The sequence below is a fragment of the Bubalus bubalis genome, chromosome 10 (assembly GCF_019923935.1).
Source record: "Bubalus bubalis isolate 160015118507 breed Murrah chromosome 10, NDDB_SH_1, whole genome shotgun sequence".
Taxonomy (NCBI): domain Eukaryota; kingdom Metazoa; phylum Chordata; class Mammalia; order Artiodactyla; family Bovidae; genus Bubalus; species Bubalus bubalis.
The window spans coordinates 64,181,661-64,203,787 of NC_059166.1; the positions used below are offsets into that span (position 1 = coordinate 64,181,661).

The following is a 22,127-nucleotide window of genomic DNA, read 5'->3' on the forward strand; positions in this document are numbered from 1 at the left end:
CAGTACTTCTGATGACTCACAAGTGAATACTGAAATGGTTCGCATAGACTCTGGTATCAAGACTGCCAGAATTCAAATCCTACCTCCATGAGTTACCCGAACTGTGACCTTGGATAAATTATTTAAGTGTTCCATGTCTAACTTTTTTCCCATCTGTAAAGTAGGAGATAACATTAGTAATTATCTCATAAATCATGTGCCAGGCACACTATCTTTATCCATTCTAAACTCCTTGCTAGCTTCAGAGCTCTCCACCTCTCTCCCAGGATGGCTCTCAGTCACCTCCAATCCAATGTGTTAAAATATAAGCATTTTCTTTGCCTCAGGATCTGCTTTACCTGTTTTTCCCATTTGAATTAATGATTCCACAACCTACATATTAGAACAGAGGGGTCTTCCTTTTCCTTCTTCCTCAGCCCCTGAAGCTCATCAATCAAATGGTTCTAACATGTCTGTTTCATTAATGTCTCTCAAATCAATTTCTACTTCTCTGTTTTTACTGATGCAGCCTACTTTATATCTTCCTCACTTCTCTCAAGTGTCATTCTTGACTTTTCTTTCTCTCTGAATTCCTACTATTGGGTAATAGGTCCTGGTAATAAATAGGAACCATTACTAAATAGTGCCTGTGTTATTTATCACATCTCTTTTTCCTTTTCTGCTATCACTGTTCAGATTCTTATAATTTTTTAATTTTTCTTCAAGACAATTATAATAACTTTCTAACTGGACTTTCTACTTCCTTCTTTCTTGTCTCCCAGCTCCATATCCCGAGTTTCCCTTCACAATGCACTCAGAATGAGTTTCTAAATTCCAGTGTTATCATATCACTTCCTTGCCAAAGACACTCTATTGCCTGCCCAGTAATTTCTAAGTTCCTTATGTATTAATAACATATGAGGCCTGCCATTCTCCCATGATGACCTCTCCACAAAGCCCTCAAAGCCTATTTTCTTTTATCCCCCTCAAGATTTTGCTCACACTAGCCTCTGTGCCTTCTTGCCTGGAGAATCCCAGGAACAGGGGAGCCTGGTGGGCTGCCGTCTCTGGGGTCGCACATAGTCGGACACAACTGAAGCGACTTAGCAGCAGCAGCAGCAGCCTCTGTGCCTGGAAATCCCTTGCCTCATGCCTCCCTTCTTTCCCACCCCCCAAAACTCTGCTGTTGTTCAGTCTCAGCGCATGTTTCTTCCTCCGTCTACCTCAACCCCCTTCCCACACTTCAGTTGTATATACAGCATTTGCCACATTGCTGTGATTTGTTAATTTTTTTCTTTCCTCTGGACCAGACCCTAGAGACCTGAGGTTGTTGTGTATATTTGTTTTCATGTTTTCAGTGCCTCGTATACAAAATTATGAGAGAGAGATAAGGTGAGTAAAGGAATGAAAGAATAAGTGGAAAACAAAGTCTTGAAAAAGTACGAACATTGAGATTCAATGTATACCGAACGGGTGGGAGTGTGGGGACATCTGTAGAACTCAGTTCAATCACTTCACGTTACAAGTAAGATAATCCAGGAGAAAAGATTGAATAAAGTATCAGAGGTCCATTAGAAATAGGGCTGGGGCTAAACCGCCCCAGTGCTCTAGTGTCTATGAGAGTAAAGGATATTGATCATCACTTGTTTGTTAATAAGCTTTACTTTAAAAAGCTTATACCTAGTAAATTTAATGGTGGAAAAATATCCAGGGGAAAAGATGTGAAGCATACAAATACATTCACCTGTAATTGTCAAGTTGTGACTAATAGTAAACATTTTGGCAAAGTATGAACTTATACAATGTTTTTTAATCCATATCACTGAACACTAATGAGAGTTCATATATCTTATTAGTGTTTTTATTTTTGAAGTTACTATTGGGTTGTCTTTTCCTTCTAATGTGTAGGAGATCTTTATATATTCTGGATATTATCCTGTGTTGATTATGTATGTTGCAAATTTGTGTCTTGTTATGGAGAAATAACAAGCCACAGATTTTCCTTGTTGGATAAAGTCTTCTACCAAAGCCATAAAAATATGCTCCTATTTTGTCTTTTGAAAGCACTATATTTTTGCTTTTACATTTAAGCCATAAATCCATGGAATTAAGTTTTGTGTATGGTATGAATATTTTTAATAATATGGCTTTGATCTTTGTAGGTTGTTCTACCCCCTCACCTCTATCCATTTTTTGTTATTCAAGAATGTCTTGGCTCTTCTTGTCCCCTGTAATTCTACATATGGTTTATAATTAGCTTGTAAGTTCTGCTAACATCCAAGTGGGATATTGTTTGAGATTGAATTGAATGATAGATCAGTTTGAAGACAGTGTTCTATCTATTCATTCATTTAGGTCTTCTTTAGATTTTTAATTTCTTTGAAAGTTTATAATTTCCTGCATCAATATCTTGAACAGTTTTGTTGCAGAGATTTCTGTGTGTGTGCTCAGTCACTCAGTGGTGTCCAACTCTTGGTGACCCCGTGGACTGTAGCCCACCAGGCTCCTCTGTGGAATAGTGGGTTGCTGTTTCCTACTCCACGGGATCTTCCTGACCCAGGGATTGAACCTGTACTGCATGCATCTCCTGCATTGGCAGGTGGATTCTTTACCACTGCACCACCTAGGAATCCCCACAGAGATTTCTAGGTGCATCTTATTTTTATGCTAGTATAATAATAAATTGTGGGGTTTTTTTTCCCATTATTTAATTGTTTGACTTACTACTTCCATAATGGTATATCAGGCAAATTCCAAGCAAAAGAAAATGGCATTGGTTGTATTAGGGTCAGTAAAATAGACTTACAATGGAAAAAGGATCACTTCATAATGATTCAAGGCTCAATTCACAAAGGGGTATGTAACAATTTTAAATTTATGTGCATCTAATGGTAGCACTAGTGAAGAACCCGCCTACCAATGCAGGAGACATAAGAGACGTGTTCGATTCCTGGGTTGGGAAGATCCCCTGGAGGAGGGCATGGCAACCCACTCCAGTATTTTTGCCTGGAGAATCCCACGGACAGAGGGGCCTGGCAGTCTACAGTCCATAGGGTCTCAAAGAGTCAAACATGACTGAAGCAATTTAGCACACAATAATGTAGAAAGCTCAAAATATTTAAGCAAAAATTTTTATAACTATGAGAGAAATTGACAAGTTTACAATTATAGCAGAAGATTTTAATATACCTCTTTCAATAATTGATAGGATAAAGCAAAATAATATCAGTAATGATATAGAAAATTCAAACAACAAAATTAGGAAACTGTATCTAAAGGGTATAAAGGACATAGCATTCAATGTAGAAAATTGTTTTAAGCACTAATAAAACATTTTTTAAAAACTGACCATATACTAGGCCAAGGATTGGTTAAGAGCCAGATAGTAAATATTTTGGGCTGTGCTGGCCACTGAGCTTCCCTGTTGGTTCAGATGTTAAAGAACTCGCCTGTGATTCAGGAGACTTAGGTTCAGTCCTTGGGTCGGGAAGATCCCCTGGAAAAGGGAATGGCTACCCACTCCAGTATTCTTGCCTGGAGAATTCCAGGTGGGCTTGGAGAATTCCAGCCTGGTGGGCTGTAGTCCATGGGGTCGCAAAGAGTCGAACACAACTGAGTGACTCGCATATAACATGCTAGCCACATACAGTCTTTGTCACATCTTACTGTCTTTCCATCTTTCTTTTTTAAAACAACCCTTTAAAATGTAAGTATCTTACATTTACTTAGCTTGTTGATACAGAAACAGACTGTGGGCTAGACCTGGCCCAATAATTGTAGTTTGCTACCCCATGTACTAGGCCATAAAATAAATCTCAGTACATTTTAAATCATAATCACATTCTCTGACCACAATGCATCTAAGCTAATCAGACACAAAAAGATAACTACAAAACCCCAGATTTGAAAATTATGAAATTGCACTTATAACCCTGGGCCAAATTTTTTAGAAATAGAAAACATTTTATCTTTTATTATAGTCTTTTTCCTCTGTATTTTTTTAAGGGCAAAACTCAAAAGGTATCTTCATATGAATTTCTGTTATTTTATCTCAGCCATTTAAGCTCCCATTTTAGAAGTCTAGTTATTTTCACTTTCTGGGGACAAAAACCTATAACACTGATCGTCTGTAACAATGGTTAATATTTATGTCCTGCTTTATAGTTTACAAAGTGCTTTTGCATCCATTTTCTTATTTGTATAACAGCTAAGAAATGTGAAAAAGACTACAATGTAGATAATATTTAACTTTATTCTCAAATTACTTTGAATCAACAAAAGATAACCTGTTTAAACTTATTTGACCCATAGGGTGCCCTTCACTTACTGCACTTTAATTTTCATGGATAATTGAAGCTGAATAGAAATCCTTTGTAATTCTCTGCTAATTTCAATTGCATGCCTAATTGTTACTGAACTCCTCGTGGGTATTAAAACAAGGTTGTGATGTTGTCCAAGTTTTTCTAATTAAATGTAAAATTAATAACTCTTCAGTTTCTGAAGAGTTGTTCAGTTTGTTCTGTAATTTTATTAGCAGGAACCAGAGACTGGGACCTATTTATATTTTTTATTAGTTGCCACTGTTGCTTCTTAAAAGTAGTTCTTTTTAAATTGTATTTTGTGTTTAAAACTTGATGTCTCATGGTACTCTGTTTAAAGTAATTCAAATTTAGAATATTTAAAATACCCTTAATCAGAAAGATCTGGTAAATCATATTATAAAGTGGTTCTAGCAACTGTTTTCTAAAAAAAACCGCTGGGGAGGTATGAATGTGGCTGAGCCTCTTGTTCTTTTAAGCAGTTTATCAGTATAAGTTGAATGTTATGAGAGAAAATAATTTAATTTCATTTTTATGCAGCTTAACTTTATGGTATTGTGTTTTGATGCTAAGCCCTATGTACTCTCTATAGTCAATGAGGATTTGGTATGCTTTCTGGGGTAACGTATATGTATCACGTAAGTAGGGGCCCAGCTTCGGAGCACCCTTCCTTTGTAGTGTTAACACCCTTCCCTGCTTCAGAAGCTGAAAACCCAGATTCTCATTCTCCCAGCTCCCTGTTGGCTAAGGCTTAGGGCTGTGGTTTGGGCTGGGACAGACAGATGCACCACCTAAATTCTAATCTAAAGCTAATCCACGAGGAAGCAAAGAAAGAACATTTTACGTGGCAACCAGTGGTGACCAGCATAATCTAGTTCCTTCAACCAGCAGTCTCGATCGCAGCATCCAGTGTTTAATAATCATGTTTGGTAACAGTGACCTTTTGTCCTCACTGGACTGATTTTGAGACATGATTGATTTTGAATTATGATTCCATCTATATACTTAACCCTGTTTTGGCGCCTGTTCCCCCAAGCTAATTCTCCACCTTTGAGAATTCCAAGAGAAACTCAAAAGGATTCAATATAGTTTAATCAGCCTGTGAACGTTTCACTTGCTGCTGCTGCTGCTGCTAAGTCGCTTCAGTTGTGTCCGACTCTGTGCGACTCCATAGACGGAAGCCCACCAGGCTCCCCCGTCCCTGGGATTCTCCAGGCAAGAACACTGGAGTGGGTTGCCATTTCCTTCTCCAGTGTATGAAAGTGAAAAGTGAAAGGGAAGTCGCTCATTCGTGTCCGACTCTTAGCGAACCCATGGACTGCAGCCTACCAGGCGTCCATGGGATTTTCCAGGCAACGTTTCACTTACTTGTAACTAAAAACCCTGACCCATACTCAGTGATTTTTGTTTGTTTGTTTGCCACTAATTAGGTATCTTTAACATTGTTCATTGTGGCTACTTTAACTTTTTCCTTTACTTACTTACTCTGTTGGTACCTTGGGGTCGGTGACTTAAGCTTGCTACTACTTCACAGAAGTGTTGCAAGGATTATGTGACATACTGTGTCTACCCTGATCTTGGCACTGATGTTGTTAAATGTTCCTTTTTATAGCACTTACCCTCTTCTAGCAAATTCACTTCTTTATTATATCGGTTATTGTCTGTCTTCCCCATTAGGATATAAGCTTTATAAGGACAGGGAGCTTTGTCTGTTTCTACAGGGCCTAGAACAGTGTCTGACACATAGTAGGCACTCAGGCAGTATTTACTGAATGAATAAGTGAATCCAGATACTACCCTTGTTTTTTGAAGATGTCTATGTTCCTAACTACATAAAGAAAATTAGAAGATCACCTGTGAGTCCCAAAGTCTCCCACCAACTCCAAACATCTATCACCCATTATTCATTCTTGTTACTGTAGTCTCTATTTCATCTCCTCCTCTTTTCAGAGGCTAATTGGCTCTTTCCCGGATTCACTCCTTTCCCACCCCTCTTCCAGAATGACCACAGCTTTTTGATTATTCCCTCATTCTTATCATATGTTTCTCCCTACTTGTGCTTTTTCTGTAGCTTATGACTGACTGAATCTTTGGCTTAGCCTTTTCTTTAAAAAGGAAAGAAACAGAATTTTACCATTAAAATCCTTCAGTCTGGCTCCTCATCTCTTATTTACTGCCAGATGTCTTGAAAGAGCAAAAAATTTTACTGTCTTTTTTTCCTAAATCTTCCGTTATACCTCGGCCCCTTGCAACAGGCTCTCCATACTTCACCCCATTACCAAAATTCTGGCCAAGATTTTTTGTGACATAAATGCAGAATTCAGTGATCTTTGGTCAGCCTTCATCTTCTGATTTGTCTATGGATCTGTCATTTCTTTCCATTTAACTAATATTTATTGAACATGGACTTAATGCCCTGCATTCTGCTAGGCAGTAAGGATATGAAATATTAAGTAAAAGTCATGTGCAACAAATAATGTATTACAAGGTCTATTAGGAGTTATGAACAACGTCTCTTGGAACTGTGGATGAAAAATATTTTTCCTGGGCCAAGAGGAGAGAAAGTATCAGGGAAAAGAAGATGACATATTATCAGATAATGAAGGGAAATGCACAAGGACCAAAGTAACATTGCCAACAGCACAGAAAACATGAAAGTGCTTGGTATTTTAAAAAATCAGCAATTAGTCTAATAAGTCAAAAATGGGGCACATTAAAGCAGATAAGGATGTATTATAATAGACCAGGCAAGATATGAAGTGTGCATCAGGAGGTAGAAAATGGAGATTGGGAATAGGGTTGCTGGAGAAATGTTTCATGGGTACAATCAGTAAGACTCAGTGCCTGCTTTGTTAGTGTGTGACAGCAGAGTTGAGGGAAGAGTATCTTCTGTTTTGGACACAGCAAAGTGTTTGATGTTGTGAAATATCCGTATAATGAATTTCAATAGTCTGTTAAGTATGTGGATACAGAGGCCAGGTGTGGTCAAGACTGCACATAAAAATTGGGGGTGGAGGTTGAAGTCAAGAGAAAGGATAAGATAAAGATGTAGACGATTTTGAAACAAAGAGGAAGGATGTTTAAGGGAGCCAGACCGGACTGTATCTTTGTGAAGTCAAGTAACTAAGTTGCCTGCTTTGGTGAAGGGTGTTTTAATAGTGACAAAATTCTGGAAGCATAACTGCCTGTAGTATTATTTTTCCCGTCAGGTTTCTACCTTTGGTCGTTAACTGGTCTGACCCTACCAGATCTTCGTTTGTCTGTGACACAGTTTCTCCAGCATCACTGTCAACTTCATGATATCCTACCTGTCCTGCAAAATTTGCCATATTGCTTTGTATTAGCTTTGCATTATGTTGACAGATGTATCCTACATCAGCAAGAGGCCAGCAAAATAAAGATGGTGGTATGTTAGGGATAGTTCTAGGGGCTAAGGACACATTTGTGTATACAAAGTCCAACTTCGGTAGCTTATACTTTAATAGAGGGAAGTAGACAATAAATATGTCAGGTGGTGATAAATATAATGGAGAAAAATAAAGCAGGGTAAAGGGAAAATAGAAAAACCATACAGAGACCTGAAAGGAGAGAGAACAGTCCTGTGGCTATCCAGAGAAAGAACATTGCAAGAAGAGGGAAGAGTTAAGTGCAGAGACCCTGAAATAGGATTGCCTTTTGGCGAATTCCAGGAATAACAGATGAGCCAGAGAGTCTGGAGTAAAGTGAGCACAGGCACAGAGCTAGGTGAAGACAGAGTTGGTAAGGATAAAGGACAGATTATGGAGGGTAAATTCTCAACCAGTTAGATTCAAACTTTTTCATTTTATGATGGCAATTTTGTAATTTCAGCTTTACTGAAATGCAAATCATATATGATATATAACTTCCTTAAAAATTTCAAAATATAACTTGAATACCCTAATTAAATTAAAGGAAATTTGTTTATAACATGTTTGATATATAAATAAAACATGTAGCGATAGCACGTTTTTAATAGTAAATGCTTGAGCCAGGACAGACAGTCCAGGAAGACAGCAATGCCCTATAAAAACTACTCTTGGGAGCCATACTTTCTGAGAACAACTTGGTAATGAGCCCTGCAGGCCTTCACTCAGCTCTTACCCTAAGCGGAGAAGCTACCAGAGGGTTTAAGAGTGAAAGAGTAACATAATCCGACTAATATTTTAAAAGACTCACACTGGCCTCTTTATGGAGTGAGGTGTGGGTGGACAAGGGCAGAAGCAGGGACTAGTTCAGAGGGTATTACAATAATCCAGGTGCAAGAAGATAAGTTGGACTGAGGAGATAGTGAAAAAGGACTTTGAAAAGTGGGTGAACTCTGGGTATCCAGAGAAGATAGAGGGTTTGCTGATGGGTTGGATGTACAATGTGAAAGAAAGGAGTCAAGGATAACTCTGGCGATTTTCACCTGAACAGATGTAAGGGTAGAATTATGGTTCACTCAGAGAAGGCTAGAACGAGTCACTGGAGAAGGAAATGGACCCACTCCAGTATTCTTGCCTAGAGAATCCCATGGACAGAGGAGCCTGGTGGGCTACAGTCCATGGGGTCACAAAGAGTCGGACACAACTGAAGTGACTTAGCAGCAGCAGCAGGAGCAGGAGTCACTTAGGAAGGAGAAACCAGAGGTTCCCTTTTTGAATATATTAAGTTTGAAATACCTGTTAGACATCCTGGGAGAAAAGATGTTGAGTTGAAAGCTCAGATATATAAATCCCTAGAGTTTCAGGGAAGAGATCCAGGCTAGAAAATTGTAATTTTTAATTGTTCATGTGGTGGGGTTACATAAGATAGACTACCAGTGATTCTCTGGTGGAGATGAGATTTTTATGTTCATTAAATTGGAGGATGAATATAAGAGTTGACATAGATAATAACACATAGATTTAGAAGTTTTGGACCCTGACACCCCCTTCTATTTCCTCTGCAGGAAATAGAATTTCCTCTGGAGGAAATAGGTTTCCTCCCTAACCAAGTCCATGCCGGTACATATCTAATAAGGTGTGCTGAATAAAGAAGGCGTGCTTCTCTTAAATTTGGAACCAGAAGATCAGACCTTTTGAGTTAATAAAAAAGGACTCTCTTTTGGACTCTCTTATAAGGCTTTGAGTGGTGTTGACTTATTTAGAAATTTTAATTTGTTCAGATAAGATAGTCAGTGCTTTGGAAGGAAAAATGTTTTGTTATGCATTCTAACCCCTATAACTGTTTACATTATGTACTTTTATTAGCCTTGGATTATTAGAATGCTTAATCATAAAGTACTAGTGTAATCTTCATAAAATTGGTGTTAAGATGGCTAGTGTGACCTTAATGTAATTTATAAAATATAGTAATTACTTGTCATATCTTTAATGTTCATTTGGTTTTCTTATAGGAAGATTTGGAGACTGGAGTTCACCTTGACCCTGCTGTCAAAGAGGTTCAGTATAATCCTACTTATGAGACCATGTTTGCTCCTGAGGTAAGAAAATGTATTAGATTAAGAGTGTATTTTGCTGAAGTATTTAAATTGTTGTTGTTTTAGTTGCTAAGCCAACTCTTTTGTGACCCCATGGACTGTAGCCCACTAGGCTCCTCTGTCCATTGGATTTCCCAGGCAATAATACTAGAGTGGGTTGCCGTTTCTTTATCTAGGGGATCCCTGACCTAGGGATCGAACCCACATCTGCTTAGCAGGTGGATTCTTTACCACTGACTCCCCCTGGGAAGCCCATACTTAGGTACATAAACAGTTGGTGAATTTTTCAAAGTTTTCTCATGAAAGTACACTGTTTAAACTGTCAGAAAATATCTCCTGTTATATGTTACTTATATCTCAATTTAAAAAAGAAGGGAAAATACATCCTTCTATTCTCCAAAAGTTAAATAGTACACTTTTGTAAGGATATATCTAACTCTTAGAGGCAGACTTAGTTAACATCTTCCTCTCAGTGTTGATAAGGGAGTGTTACAAGTTAACTGAGGGAAAAAATTGTGGTTGATTAGCATCATTAATGCATAGTATATTATGAAACACCTAGTGACAAATGCTGCTGTGTTAAACAGTAAAAAGAGATGCCATGCTGATGTGGTCATGGCTCAAAATTAGTCACACTGTTTATTGCTTGCTCTGAGTCAGACATCTTATGAATTCTTTTTCTTGATGATAAATGGTGATGGAAGCACTAAACAAGCTGAAGAAAAAAAAAAAACAAATAATGAAAATTGTCGGAAAGTCTTTGTAGGAAAGATTAGATTTTTAGATATTTAGCCTTTAAAAAGGAGAAAAGAATGCTTGATTGATAAAAAATGTCAGAAAAAGATCATTATAAAAAGTAATAATAATACCAGTTCAGTAGCAGGATCTTTCAGAGCATTTTAAGGATAGAGATGAGGAGCTGTATCTTATTGATCCTGGTAGAGAAAAAAGTACTTTTTAATGTTTATTCGTTTTTGGCATATAGTCATTGCCCTTTTTTTTTTTTTGATAAGCTATTTCATGTAATTTTTGCCTGCTTAGGTTTCCACGGTCACTTAAAATTCGGCAGTGGCACCGTGTAGTGCCGCCAAGGATGGCAGTGCTAGTGCCCTGGGTATTCTCTTAAGTGTGCAATAAGCAAAAATCGCATTCTCATGCTCTGGAGAGTGCTACAATTTTATTTTATTCCATTATTTCTTAAATCCTTATACCTGTTAAATTATAGGCTGTTTCCTAGCTCTTGGCACCATTTTAGCTGGTGCTTTAAACAGAGGTAGTTTATTATATATGTTTTTATTATGTATATTTTTTTTTAATGTAAAGTACTTCAGTTTAGCCACTGAATTCAGAAAATGAGAAAATTTGAAAGTGACATGATGTGTGACATTCTTCTGTTAGTGTATTTCCTATAAAGCCTGTTTTTCTTAAAGTTTTAGATCCTGTGCATAACTAACATACGGCTGTGTGATTATTTTTCAAAACTTTCAAGAAAAATTCAAAAGGTCAAAAAATTGTGGGATGCTATTGACAAGACAGTACGTTTATCATTCTTGTTTTGGGGTTATCAGTCCTTTAATTTTTTGTTCTCCCCCCACCCTATGTTAGGGAACCTCACATTAGATGTATCAATTGGTTTATGTTAGGAACATTTCAATGCTTATTGTCAACAATTTAAGAAAATAGTGATGAGACTGAAAAGTGAAGAAAAATTACAGTTTTACAAAGAAATTGTCTGTGATATAAATTACCGACTTTGAACTTTTTGACTAGAATCTGAATAACTTGCCAAAGTCTGGAAAGTATTACCAGAGCTTTCCTAGATGAAATTCAAGTTCTCATGATTTGAAAATCCATCATTAGAAACAAGATTTAATCCCTTTCCTCATGCTAGTGTTTACCAGAGAGGATATGCCACGTGTTTTTTTGTTTTGTTTTGTTTTTAAGAAAAAAAAAAAAGAGAGAGACCAGACTATTTTCTATAGTGTGTGTAACTAGCAATTTTTTTTTGAATGACCAACCAATACAGTCCAGGTTAACAACATGAGATGTGGGGCTACACAGACCACTTATTAGTTCTTTTGTGATCTTAAATTATCTTATTTTTTTTCATAGGTAAAATGAAGATTATTTCTGTTTACTGAATTATAAAAATAAATGAGATAAGATATGTTGTGCTTAGGAAACTCTCTGGTACAGAATAATAAGCGTTTAATAAATTATAGCCTTTATTATTATTTATGTTAATATTATTGACATTGATGGCTAGGTAGGCCTTTAGAGGAAAGGTTCTAGGCAGAAGGGAACAGCATAAGCCAAATCACAAAATATAAAGAACAGTAGTGCTTTAGTCATTATTAGTAGAGGGGAACAGGCTAAGACTAGAGCAGCACTTTGTACAGAAGGTATTGCACAGGCTCTGGGGGCCAAGGTAGCAAGTTTGGTCTTGATTTAATAGATGAGTTTTTAGGAAGATTTATTTTAAAGATTTGCATGATGGAAAAGAACAGGGATGGAGACTAAAGAAATAAAACAACCACTTATAACTCTATGGCAGGTACCACCCTGAAGGATTTGTATGCCTTATCTCCTTTAGCCCTTCTACGACCCTATGAAGTACTTGTATCCCTATTTTAGAGTGAGGAATTTAACTGAGATTATACTGCCTGCAGGTGCCATATTTGGGGATTTGATCATTCTTAACAATCACTCCATAACTATGAGACCATTTAGAAGCCACAGTGTAGTTTGCAGTTTTGACTATTATAAATTAACGAATTGCTATTTTATTTTGGATCCACTTAGAGAAAAGTATATTTGTTAGCTTCTCTAGAAGCCCATAAGCCTCAGAGAGAATTTCGGACTCCTTAAAATAACACTACTTTTAAGAATAGAAGAAATATAAAAGTTTAGAGGGGGGAAATGCCAGTTACTGTTTAAGATCTGACCAGAAGGGCTGATGTTAGAATGGGCTTCAGAAGTCAGATAGATGAGAACTTTTATTTTACAGATGAGGAAACTGAGGTTCAAGGTCACAGAATCACTAATAAAATATGCTATTGTAATATTTAAACTGTGCTTATGTCTTACAAGATTGAGGTATTCTGCCAATAAAATTGAATTGTGGTGATCTTTTCCAAAATTGTAGAAAATAATAATATACTCTTCTCACCTTAAAATTGTTTATAAATGTTTTATACATTGATTACTGCAATAAATATTCATGAAAAACTTAGCAACAATCTAAGAATAATTACTTGTTCAATAACTTAGGGGTTTTTTTCCTATCTGTGAACTTACAGTTTTATTTCATATAGTCAATTTTTACTTAATGAGATTTCTTAATTCCTGTGGTGGTATAATATACTACTAAGGCATGCATGTTAAGTCACTTTAGTCATGTCCAACTCTTTGTGAGCCTGTGAGCCATAACCCTCCAGGCTTCTCTGTCCGTGAGATTCTCCAGGCAAGAATACTGGAGTGGGTTGCCATGCCCTCCCCCAGGGCATCTTCCCGACCCAGGGATCGAATCCATGTCTCTTAGTCTCCTGCATTGGCACGTGGGTTCTTTACCTCTAGCACCACCTGGGAAGCCCCATACTACTAAGGCATCAACCCTCAAGTACTCTGCCTGCTAAAAACGTGAGAACCATTGCCTTATAATACATGGTCTCTTAGATTTATCAGCTAATGCCTTAAATTAAAAATGCTTTTCTCCTTAGTTTATAAATAAAGCACTGCTTCACTCAAATGAAAGCTTGCTTACCTCAGAAACATTTTCTTTTTTGGTACAATGGCTGAATTAATACTTAAATACGTATATTTTATATGGGAGATTTACAATTGTAGTTGACTACAGTGTACTTCTGTACTGGGCTGGGAAAGATTGAGGCCAGGAGGAGAAGGGAGCAACAGGATGAGATGGTTGGATGGCATCACTGATTCAATGGACATGAGTTTGAGCAAACTCTGGGAGATAATGAAGGACCGGGAAGCCAGGTGTGCTATATAGTCCATGGGGTCGCAGAGAGTCGGACACAACTGAGCAACTGAACTGAACAGTGTACTTCAGTATTATCTGAGCTAAAAACTATTGAATACTCATACCTAATTAACTTGAATATCTATTTTTAAAAATCATTTGAATATATATTTACACTTAAACTTGGTTAGCTACCAAAAATTGAAAAGAAGCATTTAGAAATCAGCTTTGTATATTTTTAAATGGGCATTGTTTTATTTTTTAATGGCTAACCTATAATTAAGAGTTGCATATTCACACAGAACAGGAACATCTGGGAGAATAATTGGTCAGAGCTGAGCCCTGCTGAATAACATTCTCTGGCTTCCTCTGTTGACATTCAATATCTTTGAGGTCAGCTCTGATGGCTGCCAGTAACCAGCAAGTTAAGGAGAGAGCTAGAAGTTGATGAATCCTACCCCAGGCAGCTGCCTGTATCAGTGGAAGATTTTGTCGTTGTTGTTGTCACAGCTTCAGTTCAGTTCAGTTTAGTTCAGTCGCTCAATCGTGTCCAACTGTTTGCAACCCCATGAATCGCAGCACACCAGGCTTCCCTGTATATCACCAACTTCCGGAGTTTACCCAAACTCGTGTCCATTGAGTCCGTGATGCCATCCAACCATCTCATCTTCTGTTGTCCCCTTCTCCTCCTGCCTGCAATCCCTCCCAGCATCAGGGTCTTTTCCAATGAGTCAACTCTTCGCATGAGGTGGCCAAAGTATTGGAGTTTCAGCTTTAGCATCAGTCCTTCCAGTGAACACCCAGGACTGATCTCCTTTAGAATGGGCTGGTTGGATCTCCTTGCAGTCCAAGGGACTCTCGAGAGTTTTCTCCAACACCACAGTTCAAAAGCATCAATTCTTCGGCGCTCAGCCTTCTTCATAGTCCAACTCTCACATCCATGCATGACTACTGGAAAAACCATAGCCTTGACTAGACGGACCTTTGTTGGCAAAGTAATGTCTCTGCTTTTTAATATGCTATCTAGGTTGGTCATAACTTTCCTTCCAAGGAGTAAGCATCTTTTAATTTCATGGCTGCAATCACCATCTGCAGTGATTTTGGAGCCCCAAAAAATAAAGTCTGACACTGTTTCCACTGTTTCCCCATCTATTTCCCATGAAGTGATGGGATCAGATGCCATGATCTTAATTTTCTGAATGTTGAGCTTTAAGCCAACTTTTTCACTGTCCTCTTTCACTTTTATCAAGAGGCTTTTGAGTTCCTCTTCATTTTCTGCCATAAGGGTGGTGTCATCTGCATATCTGAGGTTATTGATATTTCTCCCAACAATCTTGATTCCAGCTTGTGCTTCTTCCAGCCCAGCGTTTCTCATGATGTACTCTGCATATAAGTTAAGTCCAAGCACATTTAAATTTTCAGACTGTGTTAAGAATAGCACCACAGCTTTCAGTGGCTATGAAGCTGGGCATATCCCAGCCAGGAGTAGGACATCAGATCTAATTGTCCTTTCAGCTTTTCAACCCTCCCTTGAAGCCCCTCAATAAAATGGTTTGATTAAAAAAAAAAGAATAGTACCACAAGATATACTTTACTGGAATATATGGATCTATATTCTTATGGAAATCATAGTTCATAACACTGAGAATTTTTTTGTAAAAGATGGACAGTTTGACATGTATGACCTGTAGAAGAATTATTCTCTTTTTGTAAAATCTTAATAAAATTAGACTATGGAAATGTACTTTCCTTTTTCAAATCAGAAGTTATAAGCGTAATGATTGGTAATTAATTATACATGATAGGAATAATGATATGGGCAATGGAGATTTTTATTGTTTTAGAATTTTTTTATCCCCAGAAATATCACATGCTGCTTTGTAGATGTTAACTGGCTATAGCAATTAGATCATCTGGAAAACTTAAGTTGTTTCATTATCTTTAATGAATGTTCTTATTTTTGTAATAAATTTAATAACTAAATGAAGTTAACTGTAACTTCCAGCATTCAGCAATCTTAATTTTTTTTCCCCTGCATTTCCACCTATCAGCACAGGAAGAAGTAATATGGGCTATGAAGTCTTGACCTGTCCTACATTTTAATTAGAATAAATAGTAATAAAATCTTTATCTATAAATTAGATATCTTAAGATTGAATCATTTTAAACCTAGAAATGGAAGCTGTCAATAGAAAGGAATATTATAGTAATTTATTTTCTTCTAAAGCAGAAAAAATTATATGGCAAATCTGACTTTTAAATTCAGACTTTTGTGCATAGTATAATGTTGATATATAGAGAACACAGCATTCTGGTTAAGAAAAGGTCAGTAGTTTATATTTATGGCTCTGGAAGTATATAATGGAAAAGGTGGTTTCTCATGGTAGTGACCTAAGATGTTCTAACATCAGAATCTTTCTAACATCATGACAGTTCTAACATCATAACAGTTGACCTGTATAGTTCTATGGTTTCCAAATTGGGAAGTTCATTTTATTCTTTATTTTAAAACTGAAAAGAACTGAATTTTCCTAATACCTTTTTTAATAGCATTAAGCAAATTATTGACTCTGGGCAGGTAAGATATGTCATCTTGACTTTTTTTTCATTTCTAACATGAGAAAGAGAATACCTCTAACTTTCCAGAATTTGTGTATGCTGCTGCTGCTGCTGAGTCGCTTCAGTCATGTCCGACTCTGTGCAACCCCATAGACAGTAGCCCACCAGGCTCCCCCGTCCCTGGGATTCTCCAGGCAAGAACACTAGAGTGGGTTGCCATTTCCTTCTCCAGTGCATGAAAGTGAGAAGTGAAAGTGAAGTCGCTCAGTCGTGTCCGACTCTTAGCGACCCATGGACTGCAGCCCACCAGGCTCCTCCATCCATGGGATTTTCCAGGCAAAAGTACTGGAGTGGGGTGCCATTGCCTTCTCAGGAATTTGTGTATACATCAAGTTAAATAACATTTGGAAAGCCATTCTGGAACTCAAAACGTTGTAAACAAATAGGTAATAATGGCACTATTTTGTATAACTTTCAGACATTCATAGTGTGACTTTTCAGAGTGGAAAAGTTGTGTTTACATTTGTAATGGCTTTTCCTAGGACTTTTTCAAGCAGTTTACTTTTATTGTCTATTTCCTGTCTTCTTCCCCCAGTCAGGCTCTGATTAATCTTTCCTTCATTAGTACTTTCTATATGCCAGACAGTATGAAAGTATGAGGGTTCTAAGTCTGCACCTTTGAGAAACTCATAATCAAGTAGCAGAGAAACATGTGTTTTTTTAATTATATCGCCACTCCAAAAATGCCCAAATCATGGTTTAGACAAAACTATAGTGAGTTTCAATTATCTGGAGCAACACTATCAAATAGAACTTCCTGCAGTGGTGAAAATGTAGTAATCAATAATTGTATGTGGCTGTTGGGCTCTTGAATATGGCTAGAATGACTGTAGAACTGAATATTTTAATTAATTTAAACTTAAATAGCTGCATATAGAGTGAGCTGCTTGCTCTCCTGTGCTAGTGGCTGACAGACAGTGCTAACAAGCCACTGACTGGTTGTCCTGAATCATGTGAGGGGAGCAAGTCTACAAATAGGTTAATCGGCACCTGATAATTTAGAGTTGAAAATACACTGTGCAATAATTCTACTCATTCTATTGAGAATTTTTTTATTGTTTTTTTCCTCATAACATTGCAGTTTGGACCAGAAAATCCCTTCAGAACCCAGCAAATGGCTGCCCCTAGAAATATGCTTTCTGGATATGCTGAACCAGCCCACATCAATGATTTTATGTTTGAACAGCAAAGAAGAACTTTTGCCACTTATGGTAAGGTAATAAGAGAGTTCAAGTTAAACCTTATTAGAAATGATGTATGTGTGTGTAATAACCAATTTTATCTTCTGGCTTTTTAAATTTATTAATCTGGTTGCCTTAAAAGGGTAATGTGTTTTCTTATACATATCTGTAAATATACAGATGGGAAGGTGCACTAATATTTTTAGCTGTCATTCTAAATCTGCTCTGATTTCTGAATACTAGAAATATTCTGCAGTCTTAAAAACAGAATGTTTTCTGTTCTACTTTTTGATAGCACTTCTTACTGAATAACTGTTATATGCAGATTGTTATTGAAATTGGTTAATAACAGGATAGACTGAAAAGTATTCTTGCCTGGAGAATCCCATGGACAGAGGAGCCTGGCAGGCTGCAGTCCATAGGGTCGCAAGAGTTGGACAGGACTTAGCGACTAAAGAGAGAGAGAGTCTTAAGAGTTATATTTTAATTTTTTTATGTACTGGTTGACTTTACTCTCTTTCTCAAATCTTCTCTCTGAAAAGTTTTCTGTTGATTACTGAGGGATATCAAGAAATGGAATGGCTACAAGTTAACGTGTATACAAAGCTGGGAATCCCCTCTGAAAGAAGATGGTCTTTATAATATTGTCCTTGTTGTTGGTTCCACAGAACAGAAGTCTGGTCACTTATATCAGATTTGTTCATATTTGGTGGTGCGTTTTCTTTCTCTTCCTATAATCTACATCTGTAGGTTGAGAGATACATTGATCACCTTCTGCTTTGAAGAACTTTTTGGTAGAGTGATTAAGCAAAGTAACTGAGAATGTTTTTATGCCTGTTGTAGTTGTAATCTTTTTCTGTCCTATCTGCCATTAACTTCCATTATCTTAAGGGAGGGCCCCGCAAAAGTTAAGAAAGCAGTATCATGTGAAATATGTATGCAGTGATGCTTTTTAATAATAGTTGTTTTCGCTAAAAAATGACATAAATTTTAAACATTTAGGAAAGAGGGAAAAAAGGTTACCTATAACCCTACCATACTGATATGCCTACTTTTAGTGAAATTTATTCCTCCAAGTCTTTTTTATTATACATATTTGTATTATAGAGCTATAATCCTTCTAAACTGAAAATTTTGCAGCTTGCTTTTTTAAATCAATATTCTGTCATAAGCATTTTTCAGTGTTACTTTATAATCTCAAAGCTTATTATTTTTAAGAGCTATGTAATACCCTCTGATTGGTTTTATCTCAATTTACGTAATTATTCTAATATTGGAAAGGGTTTCTTTTTTTTTCTAGTTTTTAAAGAGTGATGTAAACTGATTCACTGAATTAGTTTAGAGGTTTAGTACAAATAGTCTTAGTTGTTTATCCACAATATATTGGAAACTGGTTGTAAAAAAGATTGTCATATATTAAATTATATTTCACCAAGCCAGGTGACAAAATTCATAGCGAAAGACTCTATACCTCTAAAATCTCCAAAAAGAGTTCAATGACACTTCCAGTCCAACAAAATAAATGCATTGTACCCATTGCTTACATATAAGAGATTCCATGTAAACCTAAAATATATGTGCAGTACATAAAAATCAACCCTGTTGCATCATGAATTTATTATATCCTAGCCTATAATAAAACAAACATAAAGATTTTGCATATTTTTTTTAGACTTTAGAAAGAAGGGCCTTAAGCAATAGCTTAGATAGTTTAAATCTTTAAACAAGTAAAAGGCAGTGCAGATACCTACAAAGTTCATACAGATACCTACTTTTCTTAAGCTACCCTATAACAAGAGTAAGCATTTAGAGCTATTCAGTTGGCTTTAGGACTAGATTCAGAAATAGCTTATTTAGGGGAAAAAAATAGCTGATTTTTTTTTTTTTTTTTTTTTTTTTTGCCTCTTCCATCAAGAGAGAGTGGGCTAGGACACAGAATGAACTATTTAGTGAGTTAAAGACATAAAAAGTGAATGTGGGATATACTATGTTAGGCAGCCTGGAATAAAAGGAGTAGCCCCTTGCAAACTAAGAAATGTATGGTTTTAAGAAAATCTTAGAACTGAGAACCATTTACTTGACCTTAAATTAGTAAACAAGTTAACCAACCTCAGGTTTAGCAGTCTTTTTTTTTTCCCCTCCAGGTAATAAGCAAGTATAACTTTGTGTTAATTTAAAAGTTTTATCATTTTTTCATGAAAAATTCTTGTCTAGCTCCAGATCCTATCTACTTGTTTCTTCTCACTCTTATATATGGAATGTAAGGCTACAGACCTTTCTGTTACCTTCTCCAATGTGCTTAGTACCAGGGAGCAAACCTTCCTGAGACCTTGTACTAGTGTTACATGAGACATGAAGGAGATGGCACAGGAATTCAGCATTACCTAAGTCTCATACTTATCACTCTGTAACTCTGCTGTGATATAGAACAAACATTAATCCTACGTTTCTTCCCATTTTTAAACGGTTGTAGCAGTGTTGTAATCTAAGTGTATTATTTTATCTAGTTTATCACAGCCACCTTTACTCCTTATCTGGGAAGATAGTCTCATTTATTGTATCGTCCCACTCACTTATGCTACTGTTTTGTTTTTAGCTCCCATTTTTGGTGTTTATCTGAGTTCTTAGTCTCTCAGTGGTTTGTGTGAATTCTTTTGTCCTATTCTTCCTTTTCCTCTTGGCTTCCTAGCCTGTTCCTTCAGGTTAATGATTCTGAATAGAAACATGGCACACGAAGAATTGGTCCTCAGAGTATGAGTGGACAGTTGAATGTGATAAAGTGATAACTCTTTTGGAGATAAGCTCAGAGAGATCCAACACAATGAAGGCCTTTAAAATTATCTTGAGCTGCCTCTCACAGGCAACTTTACAATTGAAAATTTGGCTTGCTTTTGATAGAATTATTGTTATGTACATCTTGATGATAAAAGAAGCTGTGACACTTTCAGAAAATAAGGAAGAAATAAAGTCACAAGAAGACAAACAAAAGAAGCTGTTTTCAACATCTTGGGAAGGAAAATGTAAAATGAGTAAATGTGCATAGAATTAAAATGAATTGTAAATGGAAAAAAAATGGAGTCAGTAATTTGTACTTTTTACCTTTCAGGTTATGCATTGGACCCTTCATTAGATAATCATCAAGTGTCTACTAAGTATATTGGTTCTGTAGAAGAAGCTGAAAAAAATCAAGGTAACTTATTTGAAATATTTAATATCAAATATACATAACTATACTTATTGTTTGTAAGTTGACTTTGGAAAGTAGGGAAAGAACTAGTATTTAATTTAACTCCTGATTTTTTTAAACTTGAGACAGTAGAGTGATATAGTTTACAGCAATGTATTTATATAGTTAGTGTAGAGCTTGCTTTTGCTCCTTACTAGGTGTGCAGCCTTGTAGGGAAGATAGTCATACCTATGGCAGGGAGGGTGAGTTCTTGGCACAGTGCCAACATTGTAGAAATCATTTAAGAAATGAAAATGAATGTATAACTAATTTTAGCAATTTATTTCTCAACACTAATGTAAAGCTCCATTTTAACAGAGCAGAAAAAAATATCATTGTGCATATCTGTGGAAATTGCCTTTAAGGGTTGCTTTGAAGCTGAGTTTGAATATGTGTTTTAAAACATATGTTTGTGCCTGTGTTCATTTTGTACTTACTATAAGAAAAAGCATCATACTCTAAATGTTAACTTGCCACAAAGCTCATCAGCCCCTTGGAATCTTATACATAAAATGTTGGATAGAAAAAGAATATGCTATTTGTATGAGGGCACTTAGTAACTCTATAGCCTATATGATCAAGCTGCCTTTGGTTTATGAGCTAGATTGTTGTAAAAATAGGATTTTAACAACCTTTTGTTATAACACAGCCTAAAGGAAACTGATTTGAATTAATATAGGTAAGTTTTTCTCTTTGTTAGACCTCTACAAATTACATCTTTATGTAGCTAAATTCTCAGTTAACAGTGAAATTTTGACTATGGCTCTGGTAAACCTTTCTTTTTCCAATTTAATGACTACACACAGCATGCCACTTTCTATTGATCAAATGAGAATCCCAACTAGAAACATCCTCTTTCTTCCTGTTAAGATTTATGATATTAGAGGTCCAGTTTAGATTGAGTTCACTTGGAAGAAATATAGATTCTTGTGAAACCTTCTTTGTATTGTTGCATTATAATATAGCGAAGCAAGTGAAGCAAGGAACACTTATTAATGAAATTTTATCTAATTTGGCTTTAAATGAGAAATTTGTTTATTCTTGCTTTCAGAGGTAAATTTTTCATTACTTAACATTATTAAATTGCTGTTTGTTTCAGAAAGTGGTAAAATCTACTGATAAAGGTCTGTGATTAATTAAAAAGATTGTGTACCATGGCAGGATTACATAATTGAGTCTTTTTTTCACATATATTAGAATTTGTAAAATACTGCAGTTGCAGCAGTAGAAATCTGCTTTGCCCAGAAGATTGAGTCTCCCTATATATAGCATGAGTCCATATGTCTGGATTCATATAGTTTTTATTTTGTGTTTTAAATAAATCTATGAAAATATATATGTG

At 36.3% G+C, this 22,127-nt stretch overlaps 2 protein-coding genes across 2 annotated transcripts in view; one reads left to right on the plus strand and one right to left on the minus strand.

Moving 5' to 3' along the window:
* The window catches only part of WASF1 (WASP family member 1), a 130,089-nt gene that overhangs the window by 75,555 nt on the left and 32,407 nt on the right, over positions 1-22,127 (minus strand). The gene's annotated exons all lie outside the window — the stretch shown is intronic.
* CDC40 (cell division cycle 40) overlaps positions 1-22,127 on the plus strand; it is a 47,971-nt gene that overhangs the window by 2,567 nt on the left and 23,277 nt on the right. The window contains exons 2-4 of the mRNA XM_006071831.3: positions 9,697-9,783; positions 17,460-17,589; positions 20,666-20,749. Coding sequence (XP_006071893.2) covers positions 9,697-9,783; positions 17,460-17,589; positions 20,666-20,749 — 301 coding nt within the window. The remainder of the gene's footprint in view (positions 1-9,696; positions 9,784-17,459; positions 17,590-20,665; positions 20,750-22,127) is intronic.